The sequence below is a fragment of the Ovis aries genome, chromosome X (assembly GCF_016772045.2).
Source record: "Ovis aries strain OAR_USU_Benz2616 breed Rambouillet chromosome X, ARS-UI_Ramb_v3.0, whole genome shotgun sequence".
Taxonomy (NCBI): domain Eukaryota; kingdom Metazoa; phylum Chordata; class Mammalia; order Artiodactyla; family Bovidae; genus Ovis; species Ovis aries.
In genome coordinates, this window is record NC_056080.1 from 12,679,142 (window position 1) to 12,704,618 (window position 25,477).

At 38.0% G+C, this 25,477-nt stretch overlaps 1 protein-coding gene across 1 annotated transcript in view; it reads left to right on the forward strand.

Moving 5' to 3' along the window:
* Positions 1–1,539: 1,539 nt before the first annotated feature.
* The window catches only part of GLRA2 (glycine receptor alpha 2), a 218,209-nt gene continuing 194,271 nt past the window's right edge, over positions 1,540–25,477 (forward strand). The window contains exons 1-2 of the mRNA XM_027963173.2: positions 1,540–2,180; positions 4,278–4,411. Of these exons, the coding sequence (XP_027818974.1) occupies positions 2,113–2,180; positions 4,278–4,411 (202 nt within the window). The 5' untranslated portion in view covers positions 1,540–2,112. The remainder of the gene's footprint in view (positions 2,181–4,277; positions 4,412–25,477) is intronic.

Sequence of the window (25,477 nt, forward strand, 5' to 3'; positions counted from 1 at the left end):
TTTTTCTGGGCTTTGTGAGTTAAGAAAACACTTTCAAAGAACTGATTTTGTATGTAAACAGAATGCTTGCGCACTACTGCTTTTCATCTAAAGAAAGGTCCTATATTCTCACTGTCTTGGTGAGACAGAAATCTGATAAAAGGGCATACATAACATTGCCACTCAAAGTGTGATCAGTGGGGCCAGCACCATCAACATAAGCTAGGAACTTGTTAGAGATGCAGAATCTCAGGCACCACCTCAGACCTACCAGATCAGAATATGCATTTCAATAGGACCATCAAGTGATTTGTTAAGATTAAAAGGTAAAAAGAACGTGCATTTGTTCTCAGAATTTCCTTTTTAAAATCACAGAATTCCTTGTTACTCAGCTATGCTATTTAAACTTATCCACGTGCATATTAGTCATTTATGGAATAAAAATTAATCATTTTATTTTGTTTTAAAATTAAGACCTGCAGTGGAGTGTGAAGGAGATGGACAAAGTATATTTTGCAGACAAACAGTAGGTTACTCACCCAGCTCATGGCAGAACATGAATTTTTCTTCTTCCCTTGCCAGAAGTTGATAATTACTTACATTGAACTATTTATCCTTCCTCTTTTTTATTAATAATATTTGTAAGTTTAATTTGAAATAGCAAGGTTACCTGTCATGCTTTTTGTACAGGATTTATAAACTTGCACTATTTTCTGTCTCTTTAGCCAATTTAGGAGAACATTTACACTTTATTACATGACTCATCCCTGGTGATTAACATCTGTAATGGGCAGAATAAACTCAACCTGCAGTCTCACCCTTCCTTGCTCCAGCTCTTACTGGGAGCCCTACTCTAACCTTTAACCAGGGCAGGAAAAGATTGCTACTGCCCCCTGCCGGCCTATTTTATTTTTTCTTTATTACAAATCCGTGACTTGAAGAGGATGCCCAAGGATTTTGAGCCGCTAAAGAAAGCTCAGCGAAGGGGCTTTCCCTAGTAAAGAAGTAGAGAGATTCTTTGGGAACAGGCAGCTAAAATCAAATGAAAACACTCAAGGGGCGAGGAAGGTATAAAGGGCTTCTAAATTAAAGTATCGATCCTCAAGAATCATTTTCTGCATATGGGTTTCTCTCTGCCAAGGAAATGCCCCCTCCTTTTCAGCACAGGATTCCTCTTTTGCCTCTAGGTTCCACTGATAAGTAGACTACCCACTCCCCTACTGTAATTTCAGTACTATCGATTCTGTTCTCTGCTTCGCCCAGTTTTCTTTTCCCACACCTAGATCGTATTCCCTTCTTTTTTCAGCTTCAAACTCCCGTCCCGCCCACCCACCAACAGACTCGCATTTCCAGCTCAGACCGTAGCCTTCTTTACCCTCTCCATCTATCCTGACCTCTGCTCCTCTCTGGTCATCACCGCACCCCTTCAGCAACCCTTCGCTGAACAGCCAGTCACTCCTTGCCTTCAAATAGCAGGCATGTCCGCTCTGGAATGCCTCTCCCCGACCCCCGCCCCAAGCGACTGAAAAAGGAAACATGCGCACTTCAGAGCTAGGAGCTGTCCGAGTGCTGAAATTTATCGGCTGGGTAAGATCACGTCTCCGTCTCTTTCTGTAGCCCTCATTCCAGCACAGGATCTCAGCAATTTTGCCCTCTTCTTCCTACCCACTCTAGCACGCAGAGTCCTTTCTTATCCCTCATTTACAACTTCTTTTAAAAAGAGAACATTTTCTAGAGAAAAGAGATTCGCTAAATAGAAAGGACATAAAACAAAAGCCACTGCAACCGACTTCCAGCATGGCATTGTCACCAGCCCCCTTTGCATGGTGATGTGATTAAGGTAGCAGCATTTTTATTATTCAAGGAAAGCAGCTGGGGATCCATCAGTTCTAAGGCTTTGTCTCTCCTGGGTTAACTGATGGTCCTAAGCCCCCGTTTGATCTGACCATGATGCCTAGTACTGGCACTTTTTGTTTTTTCTCAGCAAACTGTACAAACCCAAATCTCTTTTTGATTTTCAAGGAAACTAGATTCCTGCCAAATTTTGAGTCTGGACAATAAATAGATACTTTGTCTTAGCTTCTTTCTGGAATCATTTCGGGAATATTTTCCACAAGCATCACAGATACAGGAATGAACCGGCAGCTAGTGAACATTTTGACAACCTTGTTTGCATTTTTCTTAGAGACAAACCACTTCAGGTAGGTGAAACGACTTTGCATGCTGATATTTTCCACATGAAAACTGTTTGAAAGAGAACGTGTCATGTAATTTTTATCTATTTTTCTATGTCCTGGACCATATTATGCTAATTTTATAAAGGAGAGTTAGAGTTCTTTTGTTCTTTTAAAAAGCTTAATTATGGTGGGAAGGTGGTAAATTTTCACGAAGGCAAGTTTTATAATGCATAATCCTACTTTATGCACTTGAATGCTTTTTCACAGCCAATGTGATATTAAGATACTCTGATGAGTTGCATGCTCTTTATATTTCTATAAAATGGTGATTTTTTTTGTTTTCAAATTCTTCTGTAAGTCATTTAAAGGAATTATTGAATGCAATGCTTTTCATATGGTGCAACTGATTGAATTAATTTGCTAGGAGCATGCTCATTTTATATAAAATATAAAAGAACCCAAATTCTTAGCCAACTTGGGACTTCTATTGTATTTCAATAACTAGATGCATACTATGAGAACTACAATTCAGGAAATTTCTTGAAACATCAAAAACATTTAAAAACTCATGCTATCACTGTAGTGTACTGTTCAGTAAATTTAGAAATCTTATTGCCTATCAAAACTAAATTAATATGACATCTTTGTATTTATCCATGCATGAGAAATGGACTATGCATAATTAAAATAAGCAAGAAATCATTATTTGCATGCTTGCATTTTCTACTTAATTTATAAATCATTTAATCAATAGATACCTCAAAATATCAGATTATTAGCATTAAGTGAAATAGCCATCCTAATAGCTAAGAGGTTCTAAGACAAGATAGAGATAAGAGATGTTCATACAACAAAGTATAGGACTATTCATTTAATTTTCACCAAATTTTATGGTATTTTTTCACAGAACCAAGAGAAATGGAACATATAGCAATAATGCTATGAGTACTGGGAAAACCCTCTATGTTCCTTTCAGGTTCACACCTCCTACTATGATTAAGAAAAATCGTAGGCTGGGTTTTATTAGAATCATCATCATCATCATCTTCATCACCACCACCATCACCATTATAATCAAATAATACTTGATTAATCAGATGAATCTGCTTATGGGAATGTGAGTATTTCTAGGTGATTGTATCAATTTTAACTTTTACCAAATGTTTGTATCATCTTTGCACTTATATTTAATATTACTTCTTTGAAAAACTGTCAAGAATGTGGTATTTTCTTAGTGATAAGAATTAACAAGATTATTTGTTAAACTATTGAAAATAAAGCTTGAAAATACATACTTTGTGGAAGAAATCAACATTCAGTCAACAACTATGTATTGTGAAAGAATTCATTTCATTACAAACCAAGTATGCTCTTTTTATAAGCCTTTTAAGGAAAATAAAAATCTGAGAAGTTGTCCAATTACCATTTAGTGTCTTAATGCAAAAGACAAACTGATTTAGAAGTTCTTTTTCATGAACACTTTACTAGAAAGTCAGCAATTTAAATGCTAATATATAAATAACAATGATAAAATAGAAGTATGGACGTGCTCATTGTTGACCTATTTTAGAATGAAGTTAAATTTACAAGTGAAGATTTTCTTTTAGACAACACATTGAAAATAGCTGAAAGTTGGAACAGAATCTAGCAGGTGAGAAAATGAGCAATGGGATAATAAGTCCATGGTTTACTTTGTTCTGCCCATCTTATACATATGTAGAAGACTTACATTAAGGGCTGAAATGCTGGAAGAATATTTTGAAAATCATGGGGAAATGAGACAATCACATAAATTTTAGAAATTATCATCATTTCCCTGATGACACTAGAAAGAGCTTTATATGTCCATAAAACCTAACCTAAAGTTATGCATGCTGTGTCATCTTAAACATCTTATGGCAAAGTTTGGTAACTTAGGAAATATGACTCAGGATTTATACCCTTTATCACTTAAAGTTACCTCAAGATCATATACACGTTAGGAAGTTGACCAAAAAGTTTATAACTTTCTTCTTAACATATCAAATATATTTATAAAACACGATGTCAAACATTCTGTGAACATTAGTTCTCAGGTGATAAGAATGGAATTGTTGCTAAAAGAGTTAATGATGTGTTTAGGGCGGCTTTCTGCAAAGACCATGACTCCAGGTCTGGAAAACAACCTTCACAGACCCTATCTCCTTCAGATTTCTTGGACAAATTAATGGGAAGGACATCAGGATATGACGCAAGAATCAGGCCAAATTTTAAAGGTAGGTTCCACTTAAACTTATGTTAATTAAGTCTATGGGAAGTCCAGATGCTTGAATATACTGAAAGTTTTCAGGACTTTTTATTACGAAATGAAAACAAAAAGCACAGTATTCATTTCATTTTCCCATTCTTTCAAACTAGTTGATTTAATAGCTTAAATTTTATGTGTTGTTTGCACACAAACACATAAACTTGCAAAAACTTTCCTCATTTGTGTTATGTTCCACAAGGAAAACTAAAATCTGAGATTACTGCCACATTCCCTATGTTATCTTGAGTGGGAGTGTGACCAGAAGCGAATATAAGAGCAAATGATGGACTTGATTTTTATGAACGATTACACCAAGGTCTTTGGTTTGGGTTTTAAATACCTACTCCTAAAATGAAGTTTAAAATTCAATGTATAACATACCATTATATATACTTTCAAGCACTCATTTTTAAACCTTGTAAGAAAAGGCTCTAATTGAATATATTACAAACTATTGGGTCCTCTTGTTTAAGTATTCTCATTGTTTATTTGAAAGTATTTATCAGAAATTAACAAAGAAGATCATAGAATTGTAAAGTGCATATGTCAAAGATGGTGGATACTTTGTTCGATTAGAAACAAACCAAAAACTTTGGTGTTTTTGTATGTTTAGCATTATAAAAATGTAATTAATAGTTTGCAAAAATTACTTTTGATATATTTGATTAATTTTTATTCTGAATCAGAAAAATACTGAAATAAGAAAGAATCAGTTATTTATGGAATTGCTTTGATGTTTTAATTTTAAAACATATTTTAAATAAGTGCATTTTATTTTGTAATTTAACTTAAAATAATGCTGTGTGAAATATTTATAGTATTTTATAAAAGGATAAACCTATGATAGTCTAGGTATTATGTCATAATTCATGCATTGCTTTGGTTTTGCTTATTAACTATTTAATTGGATTGCTTTCCTTGAGGGTTGATTAATTTTTATTATTGGCAAATATAAGCATGAAAATTAAATAATAAATTCCTTCTTTTTTAAACGTTGCACCTCTGAATATACCCAGTGAAGGCCACATTACTTAAAGAAACATATCAGATTTTTCACAAAACAAATATTTTGATTTATAGATTAAATATAAAAAAGAAACAATAGAACTTAGTTCAAAGCTCAATTTTCCCCAAAATTTTCATGTTCACCCCATTTCATTTAATTTTATGGTTACTGGAAGTCAATATTTGAAATAAAATCCTATGAGTAACTAGTTGAGAATCAGCTTTGTCAATGAGACTGCTCACTCACATATTTATTCACTGAGCCATCTAATAACTTTTTAATCTGAACTACACACAAAAAACTAACTACTGCATGTTTTGACAACTTGAGAGATGTAACAGATTTGGGTGCTACCCCAAAAAATTTCGGTGGAAAGCGCAGATGCTACATAAACACATGTATAATAATATAATACATAATACTAGATAGAAAGAGATAACTAGTTAATAGTTAAGTAACATTAGGAAGTACAGATAAAATACTACAGGATTCCAACAAAAGGAAAGATGATTTTCTATTAAGCTATTCATGGAAAGTTTCATAGAGAAGGACCAGAGATGGAATTGTTTCAAGTTTATGAGAATCCTGTTTAATAGCAGTTATTAACATTATTTTCTAGAAATAATTTTTTAAAAGGGAAGAAAAGTATAAAGAGTAATAAAACAAACACCCATGTTAGTGCTACTTTCAGTTCAGCTCAGTTCGGTTGCTCAGCCATGACTGACTCTGCGACCCCATGGACTGCAGCACGCCAGGCCTCCCTGTCCATCACCAACTCTCGGAGCTTGCTCAAACTCATGTCCATCGAGTCAGTGATGCCATCCAACCATCTCATCCTCTGTCGTCCCTTCTCCTCCCACCTTCAATCTTTCCCAGCATCAGGGTCTTTTCTACTGAGTTAGTTCTTTGCATCTACTTTAAGTGACCACACAGAATAAGCAATAATTTCCACACCATTTTTTTTTCTGGTTCTTTTGGGGATGTCACTCTTTGGAAATTACATTTCTCATGATTCTAAAGAATAAATAAATGAGAATATCAAGTATAGCAAAGCATGGCCATGTTTTTGAGATCTGTCCTAAAGACCCAAGTACAGGATGTTTCAAAGACTTATCAAAGGGAAATAGGTGAATATCACTTAGGACTCTTAACAGTAATGAACTTTACTGACTTTTCTCTCCCTTTCCCTTTAACTCTCACTTCAATGAACTCTGATACTCTTTCCTAAATTTTACTTACATGGACCGTTTATATCAGAACAATTATAGAACAGCTCCCACAATTCTCTTTACTGTGAGGATTTTGGTTTTTCCTGGATGTAAAACATTCCCCACTATTTTAGACAGACGTGATCTTCCCTCATTAGTGTTCCCATGGAACTTTATATGCCTAATATAGTTCTATTGCATATTTATGATTTATCAACCCATCCCCATACCACACCTTATTATATATATATGTAAAGAAACTCTCCTTTTCTCCAGAATGAGGAAATAAGGACCAAGAAAGGAAAATGCAGATCGATTTTTGAAAATTAGTGCTTACAATAAATTGTAGTAGAAGTTGAGGGCGGAGGGAACATTTTTAAGAAATGAAGTACAATTCACTCACAGGTGTACAGCATAGTGATTCAGTTTTTTTTTTTTTTTTTTTGCAGATTATATTCCATTATAGGTTACTATCAGATATAGGTTACTATCAGATATTGGCAAGGGGTGGGAACTTCTGAGGAACCCACCAGTGGTTCTAGTGGCTAGCAAAGATGATTTTAGCTGAGTTGAGGAGAAAGAAAGAAAAGAGATAATAAGGAACTTGTAGCAATAAGGAGACTAGGAAAACAATAGTACTTACTATAGCTGATTAGCAATGTATCAATGAGAAATTTTATATAGTAGATAGATATGAAAGGTGATTAGGAAATGTGATTGTATCTGGAATAGTGATAGACTCCCTGTAAATGCCAAAACCAAACTGACTATGATAACAATAAACCTGGTGACAATGAAATTGAAAATAACAATAATGATGATTAATAAGAAGACAAAAAGGCAGAATCTGACCACAAGAATACAAGCAGAAGCTAAATATGGGCTGTTGAGAAAAAGGGAATGGCTTTTCTCGAAGCTGTAAGAAATAATAGCGCATCTCTCTGTTTTCTTTGACGCCATGTACTGGCATGGGGAAAAAAGTGTATATGCACAACTTTTCTTATTGGAAGAAATTTTTCCTGCATACTTTCAAGTCAGTAAAATATTTCATGTCTATTCCATATCCCTAATGGGCTCTGAAAGATGTCATAATGGGCATATATACAAGGAAGGAAGATGGATGTATGCTAGAAAAGGGAGCCAGAAATGATTCAGACTTAGACTCTGTAATTGAGAGCCATTCTTAGAAACTATCGAAAAAAAATAGCTTTTCTGATGTGCTGAAGCATAGTGTATAAACAAAGTCATGAGTCAGAGCTGCCAATTGCATTCCATCTATGAGATCCTCAGAGACTTGGGTCAGATCGATCGCGTCAAAACATAAATTTTGAAAATCCTCACTTCAGATAAAAACATAAGCTATATCTACTCACAATTACCTGTGTTGAAACCATGGTAAATGTTGATTCTATGTCAACAGAGAAGCCTTTTTCCCCACTTGGGTGATTTGTCTAATTCTCAGTTGATTTGTCATGGTGTTATTCCATCATCCTATCAGATATTCCTTTGTCAGTATTATTGTATCTTGAAAATGCCACTTTAAACATTAAGCTTTTCAAGAAGCCAAATGAAATGCTCAAACCTGGGCAAAATGCATTAGTTCTGATTTTCCCTCTTTGAAACAAAGCCTTTATCCATTTTAACGAAATTTTCTTTGAAAAGAAAATTAACTTAGGGTTATATCCTAAGTTTCATCCCAATGTGAATAAATGCATTTCACCAGAACATTCATTTTGGGATAGGATCTGGAATAGATAATGCCAGGAGATAATTATTCCCTCTACTTTTTTGTTCATGCCATGCACACTGATTTTTTCCCCATATCTGGAGACCTAAATTTGAAAGCGTGATGTGTGACATTAAAACCTACATTTGCAATGCAATATGGTTTCCTTTATTTTCCAAGGAGTTATCAGCTCAAAAGGTGTTTCAGATGCAAGAAACAGATTCACTTCCAAAAACCTCGAGGTCTTCAGGTTTCTCCCCTTGAAAAGTCTCTAGTCTGTAGCCAACAGGAGCTCAAGATCAGGCGTTGTGCTTATCAACCCCTTTAGGGCATGACCTGAGCATAAATGTCCAGCAGGGACACTTGGAAAGAGTGATTCTCTCAGTTGGTGGTAATGAAGTCCTAGCATAATCATTTCTTTGATCACCCTGGTAGATGCAGGCATTAGATATTACCATGGATTCTAAGAAAAAGAATAGAATGCTTACAAATATCAGAAGTATTTTTTGCAGAAGTATTTGACTTGAATGCAGAAAGCAGTCGAAACCTTCAGACACGTAAAAGGGTACAGCTATTTTAGAATCACACAATAGGAGATAAAAGGGGGAACTGGTTACTGAAAGGAAAGTCTGGTTGTATCAAAGAGAAATTTATATATGATAGTTTTATTCAAGTATGATGTAGATGAAGATTTTTGAATATCCAAAATCCATTAGCCGTGTCACAACTTATTTTAGCTTCATTTGTATATACTAGGCTGCTATGATGGGCCTGCAAGGTGCTTGTCAGGAATTTGAGGTAACATCAAGAAGGAGGCATCTACAGTATTTTAACACACGCTAGCAATGTCTACTACAAAGTATAAGTTCACTTATTGAAGTATGTCTTCCATTCCATGGTGACAGAGTAGTAGAGTGGGAGGGGTCTTGGACTTGGATCCAGAAAATGTCCTGGATCAGCCACTTTGGAGAAGAGATGTCTCCATCTCTCTATGACTCAGGTTTTATTCTGACTTTGCTCACCTCATTTAGGTTGTTCTGAATATCCAATGAAATCATAAATCTGAATGATTTGCTTCTAACTATTAAAATTATTACAAGTAATTTGTACTATTATTACCAGTCTTTCATTTCTCTTTTATAACTGACACTGACTATGTATTCTCAAAACTTACCCTTCATGGTGATTGGGTCCTTAAAAGTTGTTTGAATTTTTTTTTTTTAATGGGAAAAAAAAGAGTCAAAGAAGTTCTAGCATTTTAGAGTCCTCCCACAGTAACCAGGATGTAGATGTTATATGTCTCAGCTGGTTCTTTTTTTTGCTAGTCCAGTGGGAAGATTTTCAACTTGAGAGGGCTATTTCATATTCCTAGTAAACAAATACTGGAGTGGCTTGCCATTTCCTTCTCTAGGGGATCTTCCCGACCCAGGGATAGAACCCAGGTCTCCCGCATTGCAGGCAGACGCTTTAACCTCTGAGCCACCTGGGAATCCCTAAATATGAAACAAAGAGGGAGCCATTTGTGTGAAGGAATTATCTTTATCAAATCTTTATTTAAATCTTATCCTTTATTATTTTCTTAGATTCATTTTTTAAATGAACCAAGTAAAAGACATAGAACCAATTTTGCTTGGTCTAGAAAGGACTCTGAATTTGATGCAAGATATGTGACTGTCCTTTCTGATGTATTTTCTTGTCCAGTTACTGCAGTTGCAAGGGTCACTGCACAAACGTGCTGAATTGATTTCCAATTTTAGAATAAGTATTTTAAAAAGAACATTTAGTCTCTGCAACATGGCAGGTTAAGAGCACTGGAAATGGAAGCCCATAATTTAGTTTCTGAGAATGTATTGCTCCTTGGTTGATTCTGTGTGACTTCATATCCTTAATTTTCATTATTGAAAGAGCCTAAACATTTTATCCTGAGCTCTATAGTGCTTTCTGTTACTCCCCATGCTGAAGAACAATTCAGTCAATTTTGTTCATAATCTGAGACCTCGTTTTAAGAAATAATGGCATATATATCAGGGTGTCTCCGTACTTTAAGTGTGGACATTATAATGTGTCTAGTTGGTATAATCAGGTTTAGAGAAAAATAGTTATCACCTTGTTCTTGGTGGTGTTGGATCAGACATGTTTGGTCTTAAAAATGAAAATATAGTTGATTAAGCCTCATTATAAGGTCTTTGGAAGCATTCTGTGTTCTCCTCGGAGTTAACACCTAAGAGGCTGTCTTGACTGTAGGAGGCAACATTTTCTCATTGACTTTTTTCTTGAGAGGACTACTCTGAACACTTGTGACTGATTGCAGATACTTTAAGCCATGTGAAGCTCACTAAAAGAGGGACATAAGTAAAAAGAATAGGTCCCTAACTGGTATTCTTAACTGTGAAGGACCTGTAAGAATAAAGTAGCTAGATCTCCACTTTGGAGTTCTAGTCTGGCTAGCCAACCAAATGTGGTCAGGGGGCAAGTACAAGAGGGAAACTGGACACTCTCTCTGACTCATGTCCTGGCACCCTCCACTCCTTTATAAAGTACATGAGTACACCAAACGGTGGCTCTGTTTCATTAACATATCCATCCAAGAGGGAAGAATCAAATCCTGGGTTAAGTCAAAATGTGGAAACCGAATAGGCAGTTACCATGAATGTGACTGAATAAGTCTTGTTTCCTATTTTTTTTTTCTTCTGTTGGGAGGTGGCTCATACTTTCTTGAAGAAAAATAAGCTACACCTGCCCATGCACTGTCAAGGCAACAGAATAAATTTGCAGCAAGGGAGCACAAAAAATTACATGTAAAGGTTTTCCATCTTTATATTTCTATCTAAACATGCAATTCTTTTGTTTATTCCTTTAATAAATAAGCAGTGAGTAGTATCTATGTGCCAGGAACCATGTTCCTTGCTAAGTATACAGTGGTAAACAGAAAGTTAAGCTTTTAAATGTCAGTTCTCACTTCAGTAAAAGCTGGAATATAATTTGTAAGTTTAATGCTGTACCATCCAGGATCTTTGCAGGAAAGAGACGGCACATTCCAACAGGGTGTGGGAGAGTTTGGAAAAAACCAATCCCTAAAGGGAGAATGTAGTACTCTGGGACTGTCAACAGTAGATCTGAAGAGGCGAGAAAGGGAGTAGCTGCCAGAACCTAGAGAAAGCGGCTCTAAAGAGAAGCCACGCAGTGAGATCTCTGGAGCTATGGAGTCAATATGGGCCGGCTTAGCAAGGAGGAAGCTAGTGAATAAATATTCTGACCTCACTCTCCTCCTGCATTCCATTTTCTTGTGGACCCTCTCGTTGGCCAAATCCAACCAGAAGTCTGAGGGCAAGGGAGCTCAATGATGTAGTAAACCCAGAAGGTCAGCTTCCCAGAGTACAGAGAAGAACGAAAAAGAGAAGACAGAATCTTGAGGTGGGTGGGGAGTGGAAGATAATCAGCATGAAGTCAGCTCATGAGCAAAGCCACCCTTCAACTTCGGGTGACCAAACAGACAGTTCCCAAACTGACAATAGGTTTAATAAGCCTTCCTTTGTCACTCTCAGGAAAGGAGGGAAATGAAAATGGGATGCCACCTGGATATATTATCCCAATAGATACATGATACCTCCAAAAGCAGAGAGGAGAGAGGAAGATAATAGAACGTGATAGTTCTATTTCCTGAACAGATGAGTTAAAGAGGCACAAAGGGGTGGGGGTGAAGAGGGAAAAAGGGAGGAGAGAGAGGTCTCCCTGTGGAATATACAAAAATAATTAATATTGTTTCCTTTCTCTCTGATTTAACATGTGTATACGTTTGCTAATATTGTTGTGTTTGCCCCTCAGTAATCTGCCCCCCTCCCCTGCCCTGGGCTTCCCACGCTGGAATGTGTTGTGGGCTTAGATTTGAAGCACAAGACTTAAATGCCAAGTCTCTTGGGGCAGCATTTCTGAGACACAGCCTTTCCTCCTTGCTCTTCTGTCTGTACAGAGCTGAAGAAGTGTTAGATGCCTAGGGGCAGAGAAGTGTGTATTCTGAGGAAATGGTGGGTCTAAGGGACAGTTGCTTGTTTTCTGCTCTTGGCTGGTTTGATTACTGCACCTGAAATACAGCTACTTATCATGGCAATTCTAACCACTTTAGGAAAACCTCAGAACCACTTTACCACCTAATTTTTCTTTCACTTTTAAAACCCAAGTGTACATAGAAGATAATATAATCTATCTTCTTCTGATTTATTTACATTTAAATACTTCAAGATGTGGGTTTCTAATTCATGCCCGACAAGGCAGCTGAGATTTCTTTTATCAGGCTTTCTCTTAGCAATAGATAAAGCACCCTTTCTCTTTGCACCCTTCCCCCTTAAATGTATTCAGAAAACAAGGAGTCTGTTTATTTAGCTTTGAACCTCCAAGTCTGAAAAGTGAAGGATACACACATTTGGTAAACCACACTGTAACAACCCCAGTAAGATGATAATTCAGGATAATTTATATATATACTGGAGTTCTCACAATGGATTTCTCATATTCTACTTTTTCTTTTGAATTAACTGTGGTTTTAATACGTGAAAGTTGTATACAGTATGCCAAGTCAAATGACTTAGGATTTAATGCTAAACCAAACTGGCAACCAGTCAGATGTGTTTCTCAAACCACGCTTTTCAGAACACCTGCTTTAGAGCCCTGCGAGTACTGTTAAAAAGGCACATGGCTGGTCCCACCTTTCCAACTCTACCTCTCTAGAATCAATGGATGATGGGATGTGTAAACAGCCACTTTAACAAATTCATTACTCCCTATAGTTTAAGAACTACAGGTCCAGAATGAGAAATTTTTGCTCCTGTGTCTAAAGAATAATATCTTCCTTATAGTATTTTTCCCCAAGATACTCTGCTCCAGTATTGCCTTACCAAATAAAGATGGGGGACATCTTACAAGAAGAAAATCTAAACTGAGACTCATGAGGCCTTGTTTTAATTACAGTTTTGCCCACTGTGACCTAAAGCATGCCACCCAACCTCTCTGGGATTAATTCTTATAATCTCCAAAATAAAAGACTTGGACCAAGATGTCTATTTCACTTCTAATTTGGATAGTCCCTAGTCTTTACAGTCTAAGTGAATATTTTTGAGTATGTCCCTTTCTAAATTACTGATTCACCCACAGAAGAGCTTGGATGCAACCAATCTTCCCAGAGAACTGGTCTCTGAGAAATTATTCTGCCCAGAATTCTTTACAGTTGTTTATATCTTATTTCAACTCCCAATATTTCAAGGATGATCATTATTCTCTGGAAGACTCTGGAAGCTTCCAAGAGGATTAGTGAAGGAATCAGCCATTCACAATTTTTTTTCTTGCTCTTAAAAGGCTTGCATGTAGCAAATTCATGTACAGAGGCTGCTTCTAGGAAAAGTAGCTATCATGTTCAGCATCTAGTCAAAGACGTTTCTCAAAACACTAGTTCCATGAAATGTTCTCAGATATAAGGTTTAAAATGTAAAATAAGAATGGAAATTCTGCAAAACATCCTCTAAGAGACTCCCAATATTCATTAGCATATTAAAATGTTTTGGAAAAAAAGCCACAGTAAAAATATACAAATAAATGTTTTAAAAACTTTTATTTTTAACACAAGGGCTTATCCTCCACTTATTTAATCATAGATTCCTTAAGAGTAACATTCTCGGAAGCTAGTGTTTTACAGACTGTACTTTGGAAAATGTGGTCTTGGTAAAAACTATGGGACCAACTGAAAATTTTTTAACATGAAAATTGCTGCTGCTGATGGGAAACCTACATATATTTATATATATAATATGATTATCTGCTAGAAAGATAATATTCATAAGAGTAGGAAGGCCCCAGAATTCAGTAAACATGGCTTTTGTTTTGATACATGGTCAACATTAGCATTCCGATGCCACAAGAGAATTACGCTACAAGTTAGATTATTATTGCAGACTATTTATCTCCTTCTTCATTTACATGAATAAATAAGCAAACAGTGGCATTTTGAAAAAACAAACATTGAAAACAAAAGAAAAGACATTAGTCAGTACAGCAAAACACTTTGATCTGATAATCACCTTCTGTTTTAGTCTTTATGATTCTTGAATGCTGAGTGACAAATATACACTTAAATAAGTGACCTTTAACCTTGAACTAAAGACATTTTTTTTCAGCAGAACATGACAAAATTTCATGGCTACATGGAAAATTTCCTTTTGGACTGCCATTCTCTTTCAGGCAGTTTTCCAAGATGAATAAATCTCGTATGATTTCCATTCAACTGTTCGTTAAGAATTTTTTCCCCCATCACTTCTTTGAAATTAAAAAATTTGAATGCATACTAAAAAAAATTTCATTTAACAATTGAAATTATGCACTATTTATCGCAATGTGTGTAGATTTAGGGTTAAGGTATTCATAGTACTAAAATATATTCTAAGTTGGTCTGCTCAAAATTGATGCTTCATGTAGTTAGATATAAATTCCCAGGAAGAACTATTGAAAATTGTTTTCAAAGAAGATAGATGCAGAAAGAGAAATGTCTTTGAAATATCACTAAATGTCTTGAGAAAAGAGTTACCTATATATAAAACTTTTTAATGACTAGTTCTTCCCTTATACTTTCTCTGAATTTGTCAAATAAACAAGAATGATTTTTTCCTTCCTGTTTCTTATTTTAAGGTCTTAGTAAAATCTGGAAAACAAAGTAGGGGGTGGGGAAATACTAAACCTGTGCATGTGCGCTAGGCATATCTGACTTTGCGACCCCATTGACCGTAGCCCGCCAAGCTCCTCTGTCCACGGAATTTTCCAGGCAAGAATACTGCAGCGGGTTGCCGTTTCATACTCCAGGGGATCTTCCCCACCCAGGGATGGAACTTGCATTTCCTGCATTGGCAGGTGGATTCTTTACCATTAAGCCACCAGGGAAGCCCAATACTAAAGCTCCCTTAGGCTGAATGGCTCCTGATCCACATAATTTACAATTGATTCTTGAACAATGTGGGGTTGGGATACCAAATCCCAGCAGTTGAAAGTCCATGTGTAACTTTACAGTGGGGCCTCTGTTATTCAAGTTTTGCATGGGTGGATTCAACCAAAGAGAGTGGGTTGTATACCACTAGTAGGCTTTTATTGAAAAAATACTGCATATAATTGGATCCATATAGTTCAAACTCATCTTATTTGAGGGTCAACTGTATCTCATATAGTAGATGAAGACACATTGATGATGGAACTGCTACACATTCTATAGCAAACATGCTCCTTATTTGAAACATTGCTTCAAGGTATCCATGTAGTGGCATTGGTGCTGATATTCCACTGTACAACTCACAGATAATGGAACAGCAATTTTTCAGCTTTTCTGGTCATTGAGGGCTTCCTTCATAGCTCAGTTGGTAAAGAATCCACCTGCAATGCAGGAGACCCCGGTTTGATTTCTGGGTCGGGAAGGGATAGGCTACCCACTCCAGTATTCTTGGGCTTCGCTTGTGGCTCAGCTGGTAAAGAATCCACCTGCAATGCGGGAGTCCTGGGTTCGATTCCTGGGTTGGGAAGATCCTATGGAGAAGGGAAAGGCTACCCACTCTAGTATTCTGGCCTGGAGAATTCCATGGACTATACAGTCCATGGGGTCGCAAAGAGTCAGACACGACTGAGAGACTAGCAATTTTTCAGCTTTACTGGTCATTGAAGGTTGGTATAAATTGGACCTAGCAGAGGAACTGAGTGAAGATGAACTATAAAGCAGTGATTTAGCACACACACAGCTTGCTTACTCTGTCTTCAGATTTTGTATCATATAGCCTGAGTGCCTAACTCAGATGCATTGCTATCATTTGCTTCCAGTATCACTGCAGCTTCTACGTTTCTAGGAGGCAGATAGTGGCATTATACTGGGGGATGAGGAGATGGCTTTGCTGAAGCCTTAGTTATAGAAGTCATGGGATATGAAGATAAGCATAACATTTGCCCTAGTATTTTCTGAAATCTGATAGTAAAATGATGTATGTAGTGTCTTCTCAAAGGATAAAAATTAAAAAAAAAAATTTAAGAAGAGATCATCTCTGTTTGAAAAGAAATATCACAGAGGTCCAATGCCACACCTTGTGAATAGAAAACCCTGGCACCACAATTTCTATTTTTTGCAGGAAGATTTTTTTAAATAGATAAAATGCCACTCTGCTTGTTCTCTCTAAAATTTGAGGTCATATCTTGTTAACAATAAGGTTGCTATACTATTCAGCATTTATTTTCTCTGGAATATTCCTATTTTATTTTCTTGAGTTAGTGACCTCTCTGTGACCAGTGGCATACTTGACCTGACCCTTGCTAGACTAATCCTATATTATCAGACATGTTTCTCTAGTTCGAAATAGGAGGAATTACCCAGTCTGGGATACGTGTTCCTTTTATTTTCCCCAAGCACCTACAGTTCCGATATTCACATTTGTTTATTGTGCACATATGCCTCATTTAAGCTCATCCTTTATTCAAATCTTCAGAGCAAATATTCCCACTTAAAACTCAGCAGGCAGCTTCCTGTTCCACAGATTTGATGCCAACCAAGTCTGTAACATGGAGGGCTTTCAGCAAAATGTATAAATCTCTGTCTTGGGGCAAATATCCCAAAGCCCATAAAAAAAGAATTTCCTCAGCAAGAGAATACACTTCTCTCAAGGGGAAAAATTCCACATTTCTACTTGTCAACAAGACTTTGCAAATGGCATAATCACATATACACACGTAGACACACACACATACACATTTTTTTATTTCCTGCCTACGGCTAACTGGGCTTGCATGAGCCGCTGGGTGACGTCTTCTATAGCATCCATTCACCTCAACTGAACTCATTTAAGAGGTGTCAGTGTACAATTAACAGCAATATAGCTTGTGCGAAGGAAACTTTGAAGAACTCAGTGGAAGTGGATGAACACGTGAAGTGTCCATGATTGAGTTATGTGTCCTTTACCATGGGACCTTCCTCACTCCATACACTGAAAGAGCATAATTATTACATAAGAATCTGAAACCAGATGCTAAAAACATCTGCCACAATAAACTACATATGTAGAGTCTCAAGGAAGCAGGTATCACCTCAGTGTCTACTTTCCACATACATGTCAGAATAAATTATTTGCTTCAGTGATGAAGCAAAGCAGTTGAAGGTATTAACAAAAAGTATCCATTAGTGACATCATGCAAAATTCCATATAAATCACAGAATAATGCTTCTGAAAAAAGTCACAGACTTTTGAGGGAGATGTGGCAGGTGCAAATAAAGCAAAGAAATATAGCGTGAATAATAAATAGATTCTTAAGGAAAGCTAAGATCAGAAATAAACTCTTATACTTTTTTTAGAAAATCCATAGTGCAGCTGCTCTGGGGTGCCTGATTGGCTATGTCTCTATCTGAATGCATAGGAAAAGCAAGCTGAGCTGTCATCTGAGGGAGTGAAGAGCTCAAAATACTAGTATCCTTGAATTTCTAGACCCTTTCATGACTTAAAACTCTCCTGGGACGTCTCATCACTTCCAGATAAAGTCTATACGCCTGTACATGGCTTACTGGGGTTTTCATGGTTGGACTTTTGACTGCATCTGTTTGAGGTTGGGTTTCTGAGAAGCAGATGCCACGTGGAAGTGATTTATTACGGATAACTGAGCAAGGGAGACATATAAGAGAGTGATGAAATCAGACAACAACGGGTGGTAAAAACCCAGTTAAGAACATGATCTCAAGCCAAGCCCAATAGTAGGTGAGTGTGACCTGATCCCTCAAGGGAGCTCTGAAGTGTAAGATATACTCCAGAGTTGTTCTGACTAGAGATAAGAGCTGACTATTCATATCCCCCTCTGTTAGTTATTGGGTAAAGATGGCTCTCAGGATGTGTATGGGTGGGTGGGGAGAGTAAATTCCCAGATAGAAGGTGGGTAAAGTGAGCTTCCCTGGTGGCTCAGAGGTTAAAGCGTCTGCCTGGAATGCGGGAGACCTGGGTTCAATCCCTGGGTTGGGAAGATCCCCTGGAGAAGGAAATGGCAACCCACTCTAGTACTCTTGCCTGGAGAATCCCATGGACGGAGGAGCCTGGTGGGCTTCAGTCCATGGGGTCGCAAAGAGTCGGACACGACTGAGCGACTTCATTTTCACTTTCACTTTCAAAGTGAGCTCCAGTAGCTCTGGAACAGATGTCTGTGAAAAACGACATGTTCTGGCTGCTGCTGCTAAGTCACTTCAGTCATGTCCAATGCTGTGCGACCGCATAGACGGCAGCCCACCAGGCTCCTCCGTCTCTGGAAGTCTCCAGGCAAGAACACTGGAGTGGGTTGCCATTTCCTTCTCCAGTGCATGAAAGTGAAAAGTGAAAGTGGAGTCGCTTAGTTGTGTCCGACTCTTCATGACCCCATGGACTGGAGCCTACAAGGCTCCTCCATCCATGGGATTCTCCAGGCAAGACTACATGTATGTTCTGGCTACTGGAAGCAAAAGCATGACATTTTGCCACATGCAGCAACATGGATGGACTTGGAGGGTATTGTGCTGAGATGAGTCAAACAGAGAAAGACAAATACTGTATGATATGACTTACATGTGGAATCTAAAAAATACAACAAGCTAAGGAATATATCAAAAAAAGAAGCAGACTCACAGATCTAGAGAACAAACTCTTGGTTGCCAGTGGGAAGAGGAAATGGTGAAGGCGTAATATAGGCGTAGTGGATGAAGAGAAACAAACTATTATGTATAAAATAAACTACAAGGATATACTATACAACACGAGGAATATAGCCAACATTTTTAATAACTATAAATGGAGTATAACCTTAAAAAACTGTGGAATCCTATATTGCACACCTGTGCGTGCACGCTCAGTTGCTCAGTCGTGTCTGACTCTTTGTGACCCTATGGGCAGTAGCCTGGCAGGCTCCTCTGTTCATGGGCTTCTCCATGGGTTGCCTTGCCCTCCTCCAGGGGATCTTCCTGACCTAGGGATCAAATTCCGGACTCTTATGTCTCCTGCATTGGCAGGCGGGTTCTTTATCACTGGCACTACCTGGGAAGCCCTGTACACCTGTAACCAATATTTTACATCGATTCTACTTCAATTTTCAAAAAAATGCATACTGAGGTGAGGGGCACACAATGATAAATGGGATCCAAGAACCTTGGAGGGAGTATCAATATCATCCTCTTCAACGTCATTATTCTGCATCCCAAGCCGTGCCTTCCACTCTGTTCCAACCTCGATACCCTGTTTCCTGTTCCTCAGACCTTTCATTGTTGTGCTTGGCACTTTCATTTCCCTTTACCATGCCTGCCTTTTCACGAGCCTTTTCACCAGCCTAATTCTTACTCATCCTACAGACTTCAGCATCAGTACCATTTCCTCTAGAACGCTTCCTTTAAACTGCCAAGTCCATCCTCTCTTACATGCGCAGTCTACAGTCTCTCTTGTGACTGGCTGCTTCCCTGTCCCTTCCCCTCCTAGACCAGGTCAAGGAGGCCATAGACTGGGCTTATCTCATTCTTCATTGTTTAGCTCCAATACATGACAGTAGACAGGAGCCAATAAACAAGTACAACTGAATATAAGAATTCATAACACCAATTATTAATCCCAGAATCTGAAAAGGTGGCTGGGTGTGAGCAACTGAACTAAAATAATAAATTATTATCTAATATTTGTGATTCTTTCAAAATGCATGAAGTCTTTTCCCATATATTATCTCATTTCATTCCTTAGGCATTTCTCATAATGGAAAGCACCTGTAATTTTGCTCATCATTCTTGCTATTTAGCGGGGGTGGGGTGGTGGTGGTGGTGGTGGTGGTGATCTTATTGCCAGATAGGATTTAGATCAACACTAGCTCTCCAGATACATAAAGCCTAACATGGAGAAGACTATAAGTCATCATTTAGGTAATGATGACAATGACGCTCATTCTTGACCTGCAATACTTTATTGAATGTATTTTTAACACAGATATCCCCCCTTTTCTATATTATAGAATGAATCTAATTTATCTTCGAAGTTGCAGGGTTTTGTGTATTTCCTGTCTTTGTAGGAGCTTAACAAATGTTTAATCCTGAATGAATGGATTCATTCACATATAGATACATATCAAGCATTTACTGTGCACATGGCATTGTACTAGGTATCAAGTAAAGGAGAATTAAGAATTGTTACTGTACCAGCATTCTTATCCCCAGCCTTTCTATCCAATCCCTTCTACTTTACCACTATTCCAGGACCAACATCCCATGTATAAAAAGCTTTATTTTCTATAACCAATATTGAATAGGGATGTAGGGTGGTATTAAGGTTACCCAAATAGAATCCACTGGCCAGAGTCAACTCTCCTCTTCAGTGCTTGAAATGTTTAGTAAGTAAAATCAATATAACCATTTGCTAATTTCTAACTGCTAAAGTAATGCAGCTTGATGAGGGTGAAAGAGGAGAGTGAAAAAAGCTGGCTTAAAACTTAGCATTCAAAAAACTAAGAGAATGGCATCCAGTCCCATCACTTCATGGCAACTAGATGAGGAAAAAGTGGAAACAGTGACAGACTTTATTTTCTTGGGCTCCAAAATCACTGTGGACAGTGACTGCAGCCATGAAATTAAAAGACACTTGCTCCTTGGAAGCAAAGCCAAGACAAACCTAGATAGCACATTAAAAAGAAGAGACATCTCTTTGCCAACAAAGGTCTGTACAGTCAAAGCTATAGTTTTCCAGTAGTCATGTAGGGATTTGAGAGTTGGACCATAAAGAAAGCTGAGTGCCAAAGAACTGATGCTTTGGAACTGTGGTGCTGAAGACTCTTGAGAGTCCCTTGGACAGCAAGGAGGTCAAACTGGTGGATCCTAAAGGAAATCAACCCTGTGTATTCACTGTAAGGATCGATGCTGAAGCTGAAGCTCCAATACTCTGGCCACCTGATCCGAAGAGCCGACTTATTGGAAAAGACCCTGATGCTGGGAAAGATTGAGGGCAAGAAGACACGGAGGTGGCAGAGGATGAGATGGTTAGATAATATCACTGATTCAGTGGAAATGAGTTTGAGCAAACTTCAGGAGATAGTGGAGGACAGAGGAGTTTGGCATGCTGCATTCCATGGGGTCGCTAAGAGTTGGAAACAACTCAGCGACTGAACAACAACGCGATGCCAGATTTACTGGCATCATGGTTATAGCATTTAATTCCTTCCAACCAGTGAGCTTGTGGTTGATTCTTCTAAAGAATTCTCCTTTTGGGCCTCATCTGCCATTCTCATCAAAAATTGAAAAGTGGTTCTCAAGCTATGGGATTGTCCCAGATTACGTATCAATGAACCAAAAATCTTTATAAAATCTGGGAAGCTCAACTAAGGTAGCTTCCACTAATGATAATGTTTATATTTCTCTGGAGCCCTTTACATGTAAGAGCTCATTCTACAGATGAGAAAAAGAAGTAGTTCTAGGCTTCATATAAAAGGTGATGTTTTAATTGGGTCTCGAGAAATGAGTAGGCATTCAAGGAATGGAAAAGGGAACTTCAGGTAGGGAACTCTCGTGTCTAGAAAGAATTTGGCTAGTTTGGGGGATAACAAAACATGAGTATACCCAAAGAAAGTAAAAGGAGGGAAGTCATAAAAAATGAGGCTAGAGAATAAAGCTAGTTAGAGCTAGAGGGTCAAGTTGATTATTAAGGCATTCAGATCTAACTGTAGGTAACAGGAAGGCACAGCAAGATTTTTAAGCAGAGAAGGGGTATGATTAGATGTAGATTAGATTCTAAGAAGATAATTCAAGATGCCTTTAGAAGGATATACTAGAAAGATGGTGGATCAGTGTATCATGACAATCATTCACAAGAGAGAAATGATGAAAGTTCAGGCTTCAGCTGTGGGATTGGAAAGGAGAGGCTAAATTAACAGGATAAAGTGAAAGTGAAGTCACTCAGTCATGTCTGTCTCTTTACAACCCCATGACTGTAGCCCTCCAGGTTTCTCTGTCCATGGGATTCTCCAGGCAAGAGTACTGGAGTGGGTTGCCATTTCCTTCTCCAGGGGATCTTCCCGACCCAGGGATCGAACCCAGGTCTCCCCACATTGCAGGCAGACACTTTACCATCTGAGCCACCAGGGAAGCTAATTAACAAGATAAATGGAAGTCAAAATGCATTAAAAAGGATATAGAGGGTACAAGAGGAAGAGTAATGTTTGACTCCAGGTTCCAAGTTAGGCAACTGAGCAGATGATGCTCTCATTTGCTCAAAGAGGAGATGTTAAAGGAGGAAAATGCTGAGGAAGATAATGAGTTCAGTTTTGAGCATGTTTTTCAGATGACTGCCACAAATTCATGTGTCTAATCTGCTGTTGAAAATGTTAATCTGGAACTAAAAACAGAGGTTGAGGCTATCAATGCAGGAATGGAGTCATCAGATCATGAGAGTATTAATTCAGATCACTCAGTGCAAATGCATAGAATGAAGAGAGGAGTAAGGATGAGACTTCCATGAACATGAACATTGATGGCATGGGGGCAAAAGAAGGACTGGACAAGAAATATGAATACATCGTCAGAACATCTGGAAGAGAATCAGGAAAAGATGTAGTCATTGATGTCAAGGAAAGAGAAAGCTTTTGGATAAGGAAATCAAACCTGCCAAGTGCAGCAGGAATGCTGAACAGAAAGAGGTAACGAAACGGGCAACTGGATTTGGTCAGTGGGGCATTTTTAACCTTAGTGAGGGTGATATATCTAGAGCAGTGAGCCCAAAGCCCAGATTGTAGCTGGTTATAGAGTGAATGAGACCTGAGAAAGTGGGAGGAAGTATGTGTGTAGATTTCTCATTTAAAAGACTAATGCCAGACAGAAGAAGGGAGACTAGATATTAATTCACAAAGTTCGAGGGAAGGGAGTTTTTTGTTCTGTTTTTGCTTTTAATATTAAAATGGCCTCTTTTCTTGGTGAAGCAGTCATCTGGCATAGATGGGCCACCACCACCAGCTGGGCTGGCTGGTCCTGAGTATAGTCAGCGTGAAGCTGAAAACAAGCGCTAGGCCCTTGGTGCTTTGTCTTGATGGCCTTCTTTACCACCAGGACAGCCACCCAGACATTCAGGAAATACTTGTAAAATTTAAATACATCATAAAATAGAGTTTTCTATGAAAATGTACTTCTCAGTAAGCTTCTTGAGTAGGAAGAATGTTTTAATGTATTTTAAATGTAAGATTCAGAAGATGAAGACAGAAGGTATCAGATGCAATACTTAAACAGAAGATGAGGGGAAGTAAAGGGGCTCAGGGTCGAAGTTATCCATCATCTTCCTTCTTGACCAACACTTCACTACATCCATCCATATACTTTGTACCATTTTAACTGTAGCAGCTCAGAAAACATTAATATTGATAACATTATTTATATATTATTTGAGTCCTTACCATGTGTTAAGCATTCTTCTAAGTACTTTGCATATTAATTCATTTAATCCTCCCAATAACTTTACAGAGAAGTACATCCATGTTATTATTATCTCTGCTTTAGAGATAAAGAAACTGGTAAAAAAGAGCTGATGTGTTTGCTCATGATTATATGGGTAATAAGGGTGCAGAGCTAGCTTTCAATTCCAGGCCATCTGGCAGGAGTCCATCCAGTTACCAGTGGTAAAGGCCTAGAAGATTTGTCTATTGTACACTAAGCTCATGAGTTAGCCTTATATCTGTTTCTTAATTACAGAGCTATGCTAGGAGCTACGAGTCTGGAGGCCTGCAACAGCCTTTGAACATTTTGCTTCAGAATCTGTTTATTATTCAAATTTGCATCCTCAGATTCAAGCACATTATTAATCCTCCATAAATGTTTGATGAATAATTAAATGAATGAGAAAAGCTGATTCCTCTCCAATCACCCAACAGCTTTCTGCTTAGAATGTACTGGAACCAGCTTGTAGATCATTTGAGGGGGAATGGGGGAGGCAGATAGTGGCTGAGCAAAGGAGATGGGATACAGCAACTGCTACCTTGATGGGTCACACATTCTGTGATTCTGTCTCTGACTAATGGCATTTTGTAATCATTTACATCTCCTTTCAGTACAAATGTGTAAGGCATTTAAATATATTTCAGGAAAATGCTGACTATGACATACCAAAAGCATGTCCTTCCATCTGGCATTTTTCTCTAGTCCTATAGTCTGCTTCCTAGTGCAGTTTACTATCTGGGCTCTAGGAATGTTTTCATTTAATAATCTCAGTCGTTTGGGCGTAGTGGGAGAAAATGCTAAGTCTGAGACCAGAAGTTGCAAGTTGATTCTCTTTATGATTTGGAGAAGGCTTTCCAACATATATGAGGAGTCCAAGCCTGCCAAGGAAGAGAGGAGGGAATGTTCTGAGTTCTGCTCACTTGCTAGGATAGCAGTGTTAAAGAATTGAGACTCTTACCTGAAACAATGTAAACGGTTGTTTCTCAGAGGGAGTACTTAGTGCTTATGTACAAAGTCAAGTTTACTCTGTAGCAAGCTACAAATGAACCACAAAGTTTTGTGCCTAGTTTACAGGGGCTTTGGGAACTTGCTGAAAGCAGTATCAGACAACCCCAGTCTTCTAGCAATGTGATGTCTTGTGGAGCAAATGAAATTGCACACCGAAAACAAATCTGAGCAACATAAGCCAATTCTTGTCTGTATAAACCTGCAGCTACATAGGGAATGATGTCATGGAAACTAGGAGTTCTAAGTAAATGGAGTTCATGGCTCAAGTATAAGGAAAAGGTAGGAAACAAGTAAGTGTAGGTGGGGTTTACAGAGACAACGGCATGCATCATGATGTGCCAAGCAAATGTTAAGTGTGATACATACAAGATCTCATTTAGTCCCGACAAAATTGCTAAGTACCACAGTTATCAATTCCTTTCTTCTAAATCTACACACTGATGCTCAGAATCCTTACATCTGGCACAGCTGTGAGAGGCAGAGCAACTAGGCTATTTGGGGCTGGAGCCTTCACACTTATCCACCACACTCTTCCTTGTGGTGGTCTAGGCAGGCTACCACTGTCTGTGCTTGGAAATACACAGCACATCTGCCTGGAAGGGAACATTTATAGGGAGGTGTGT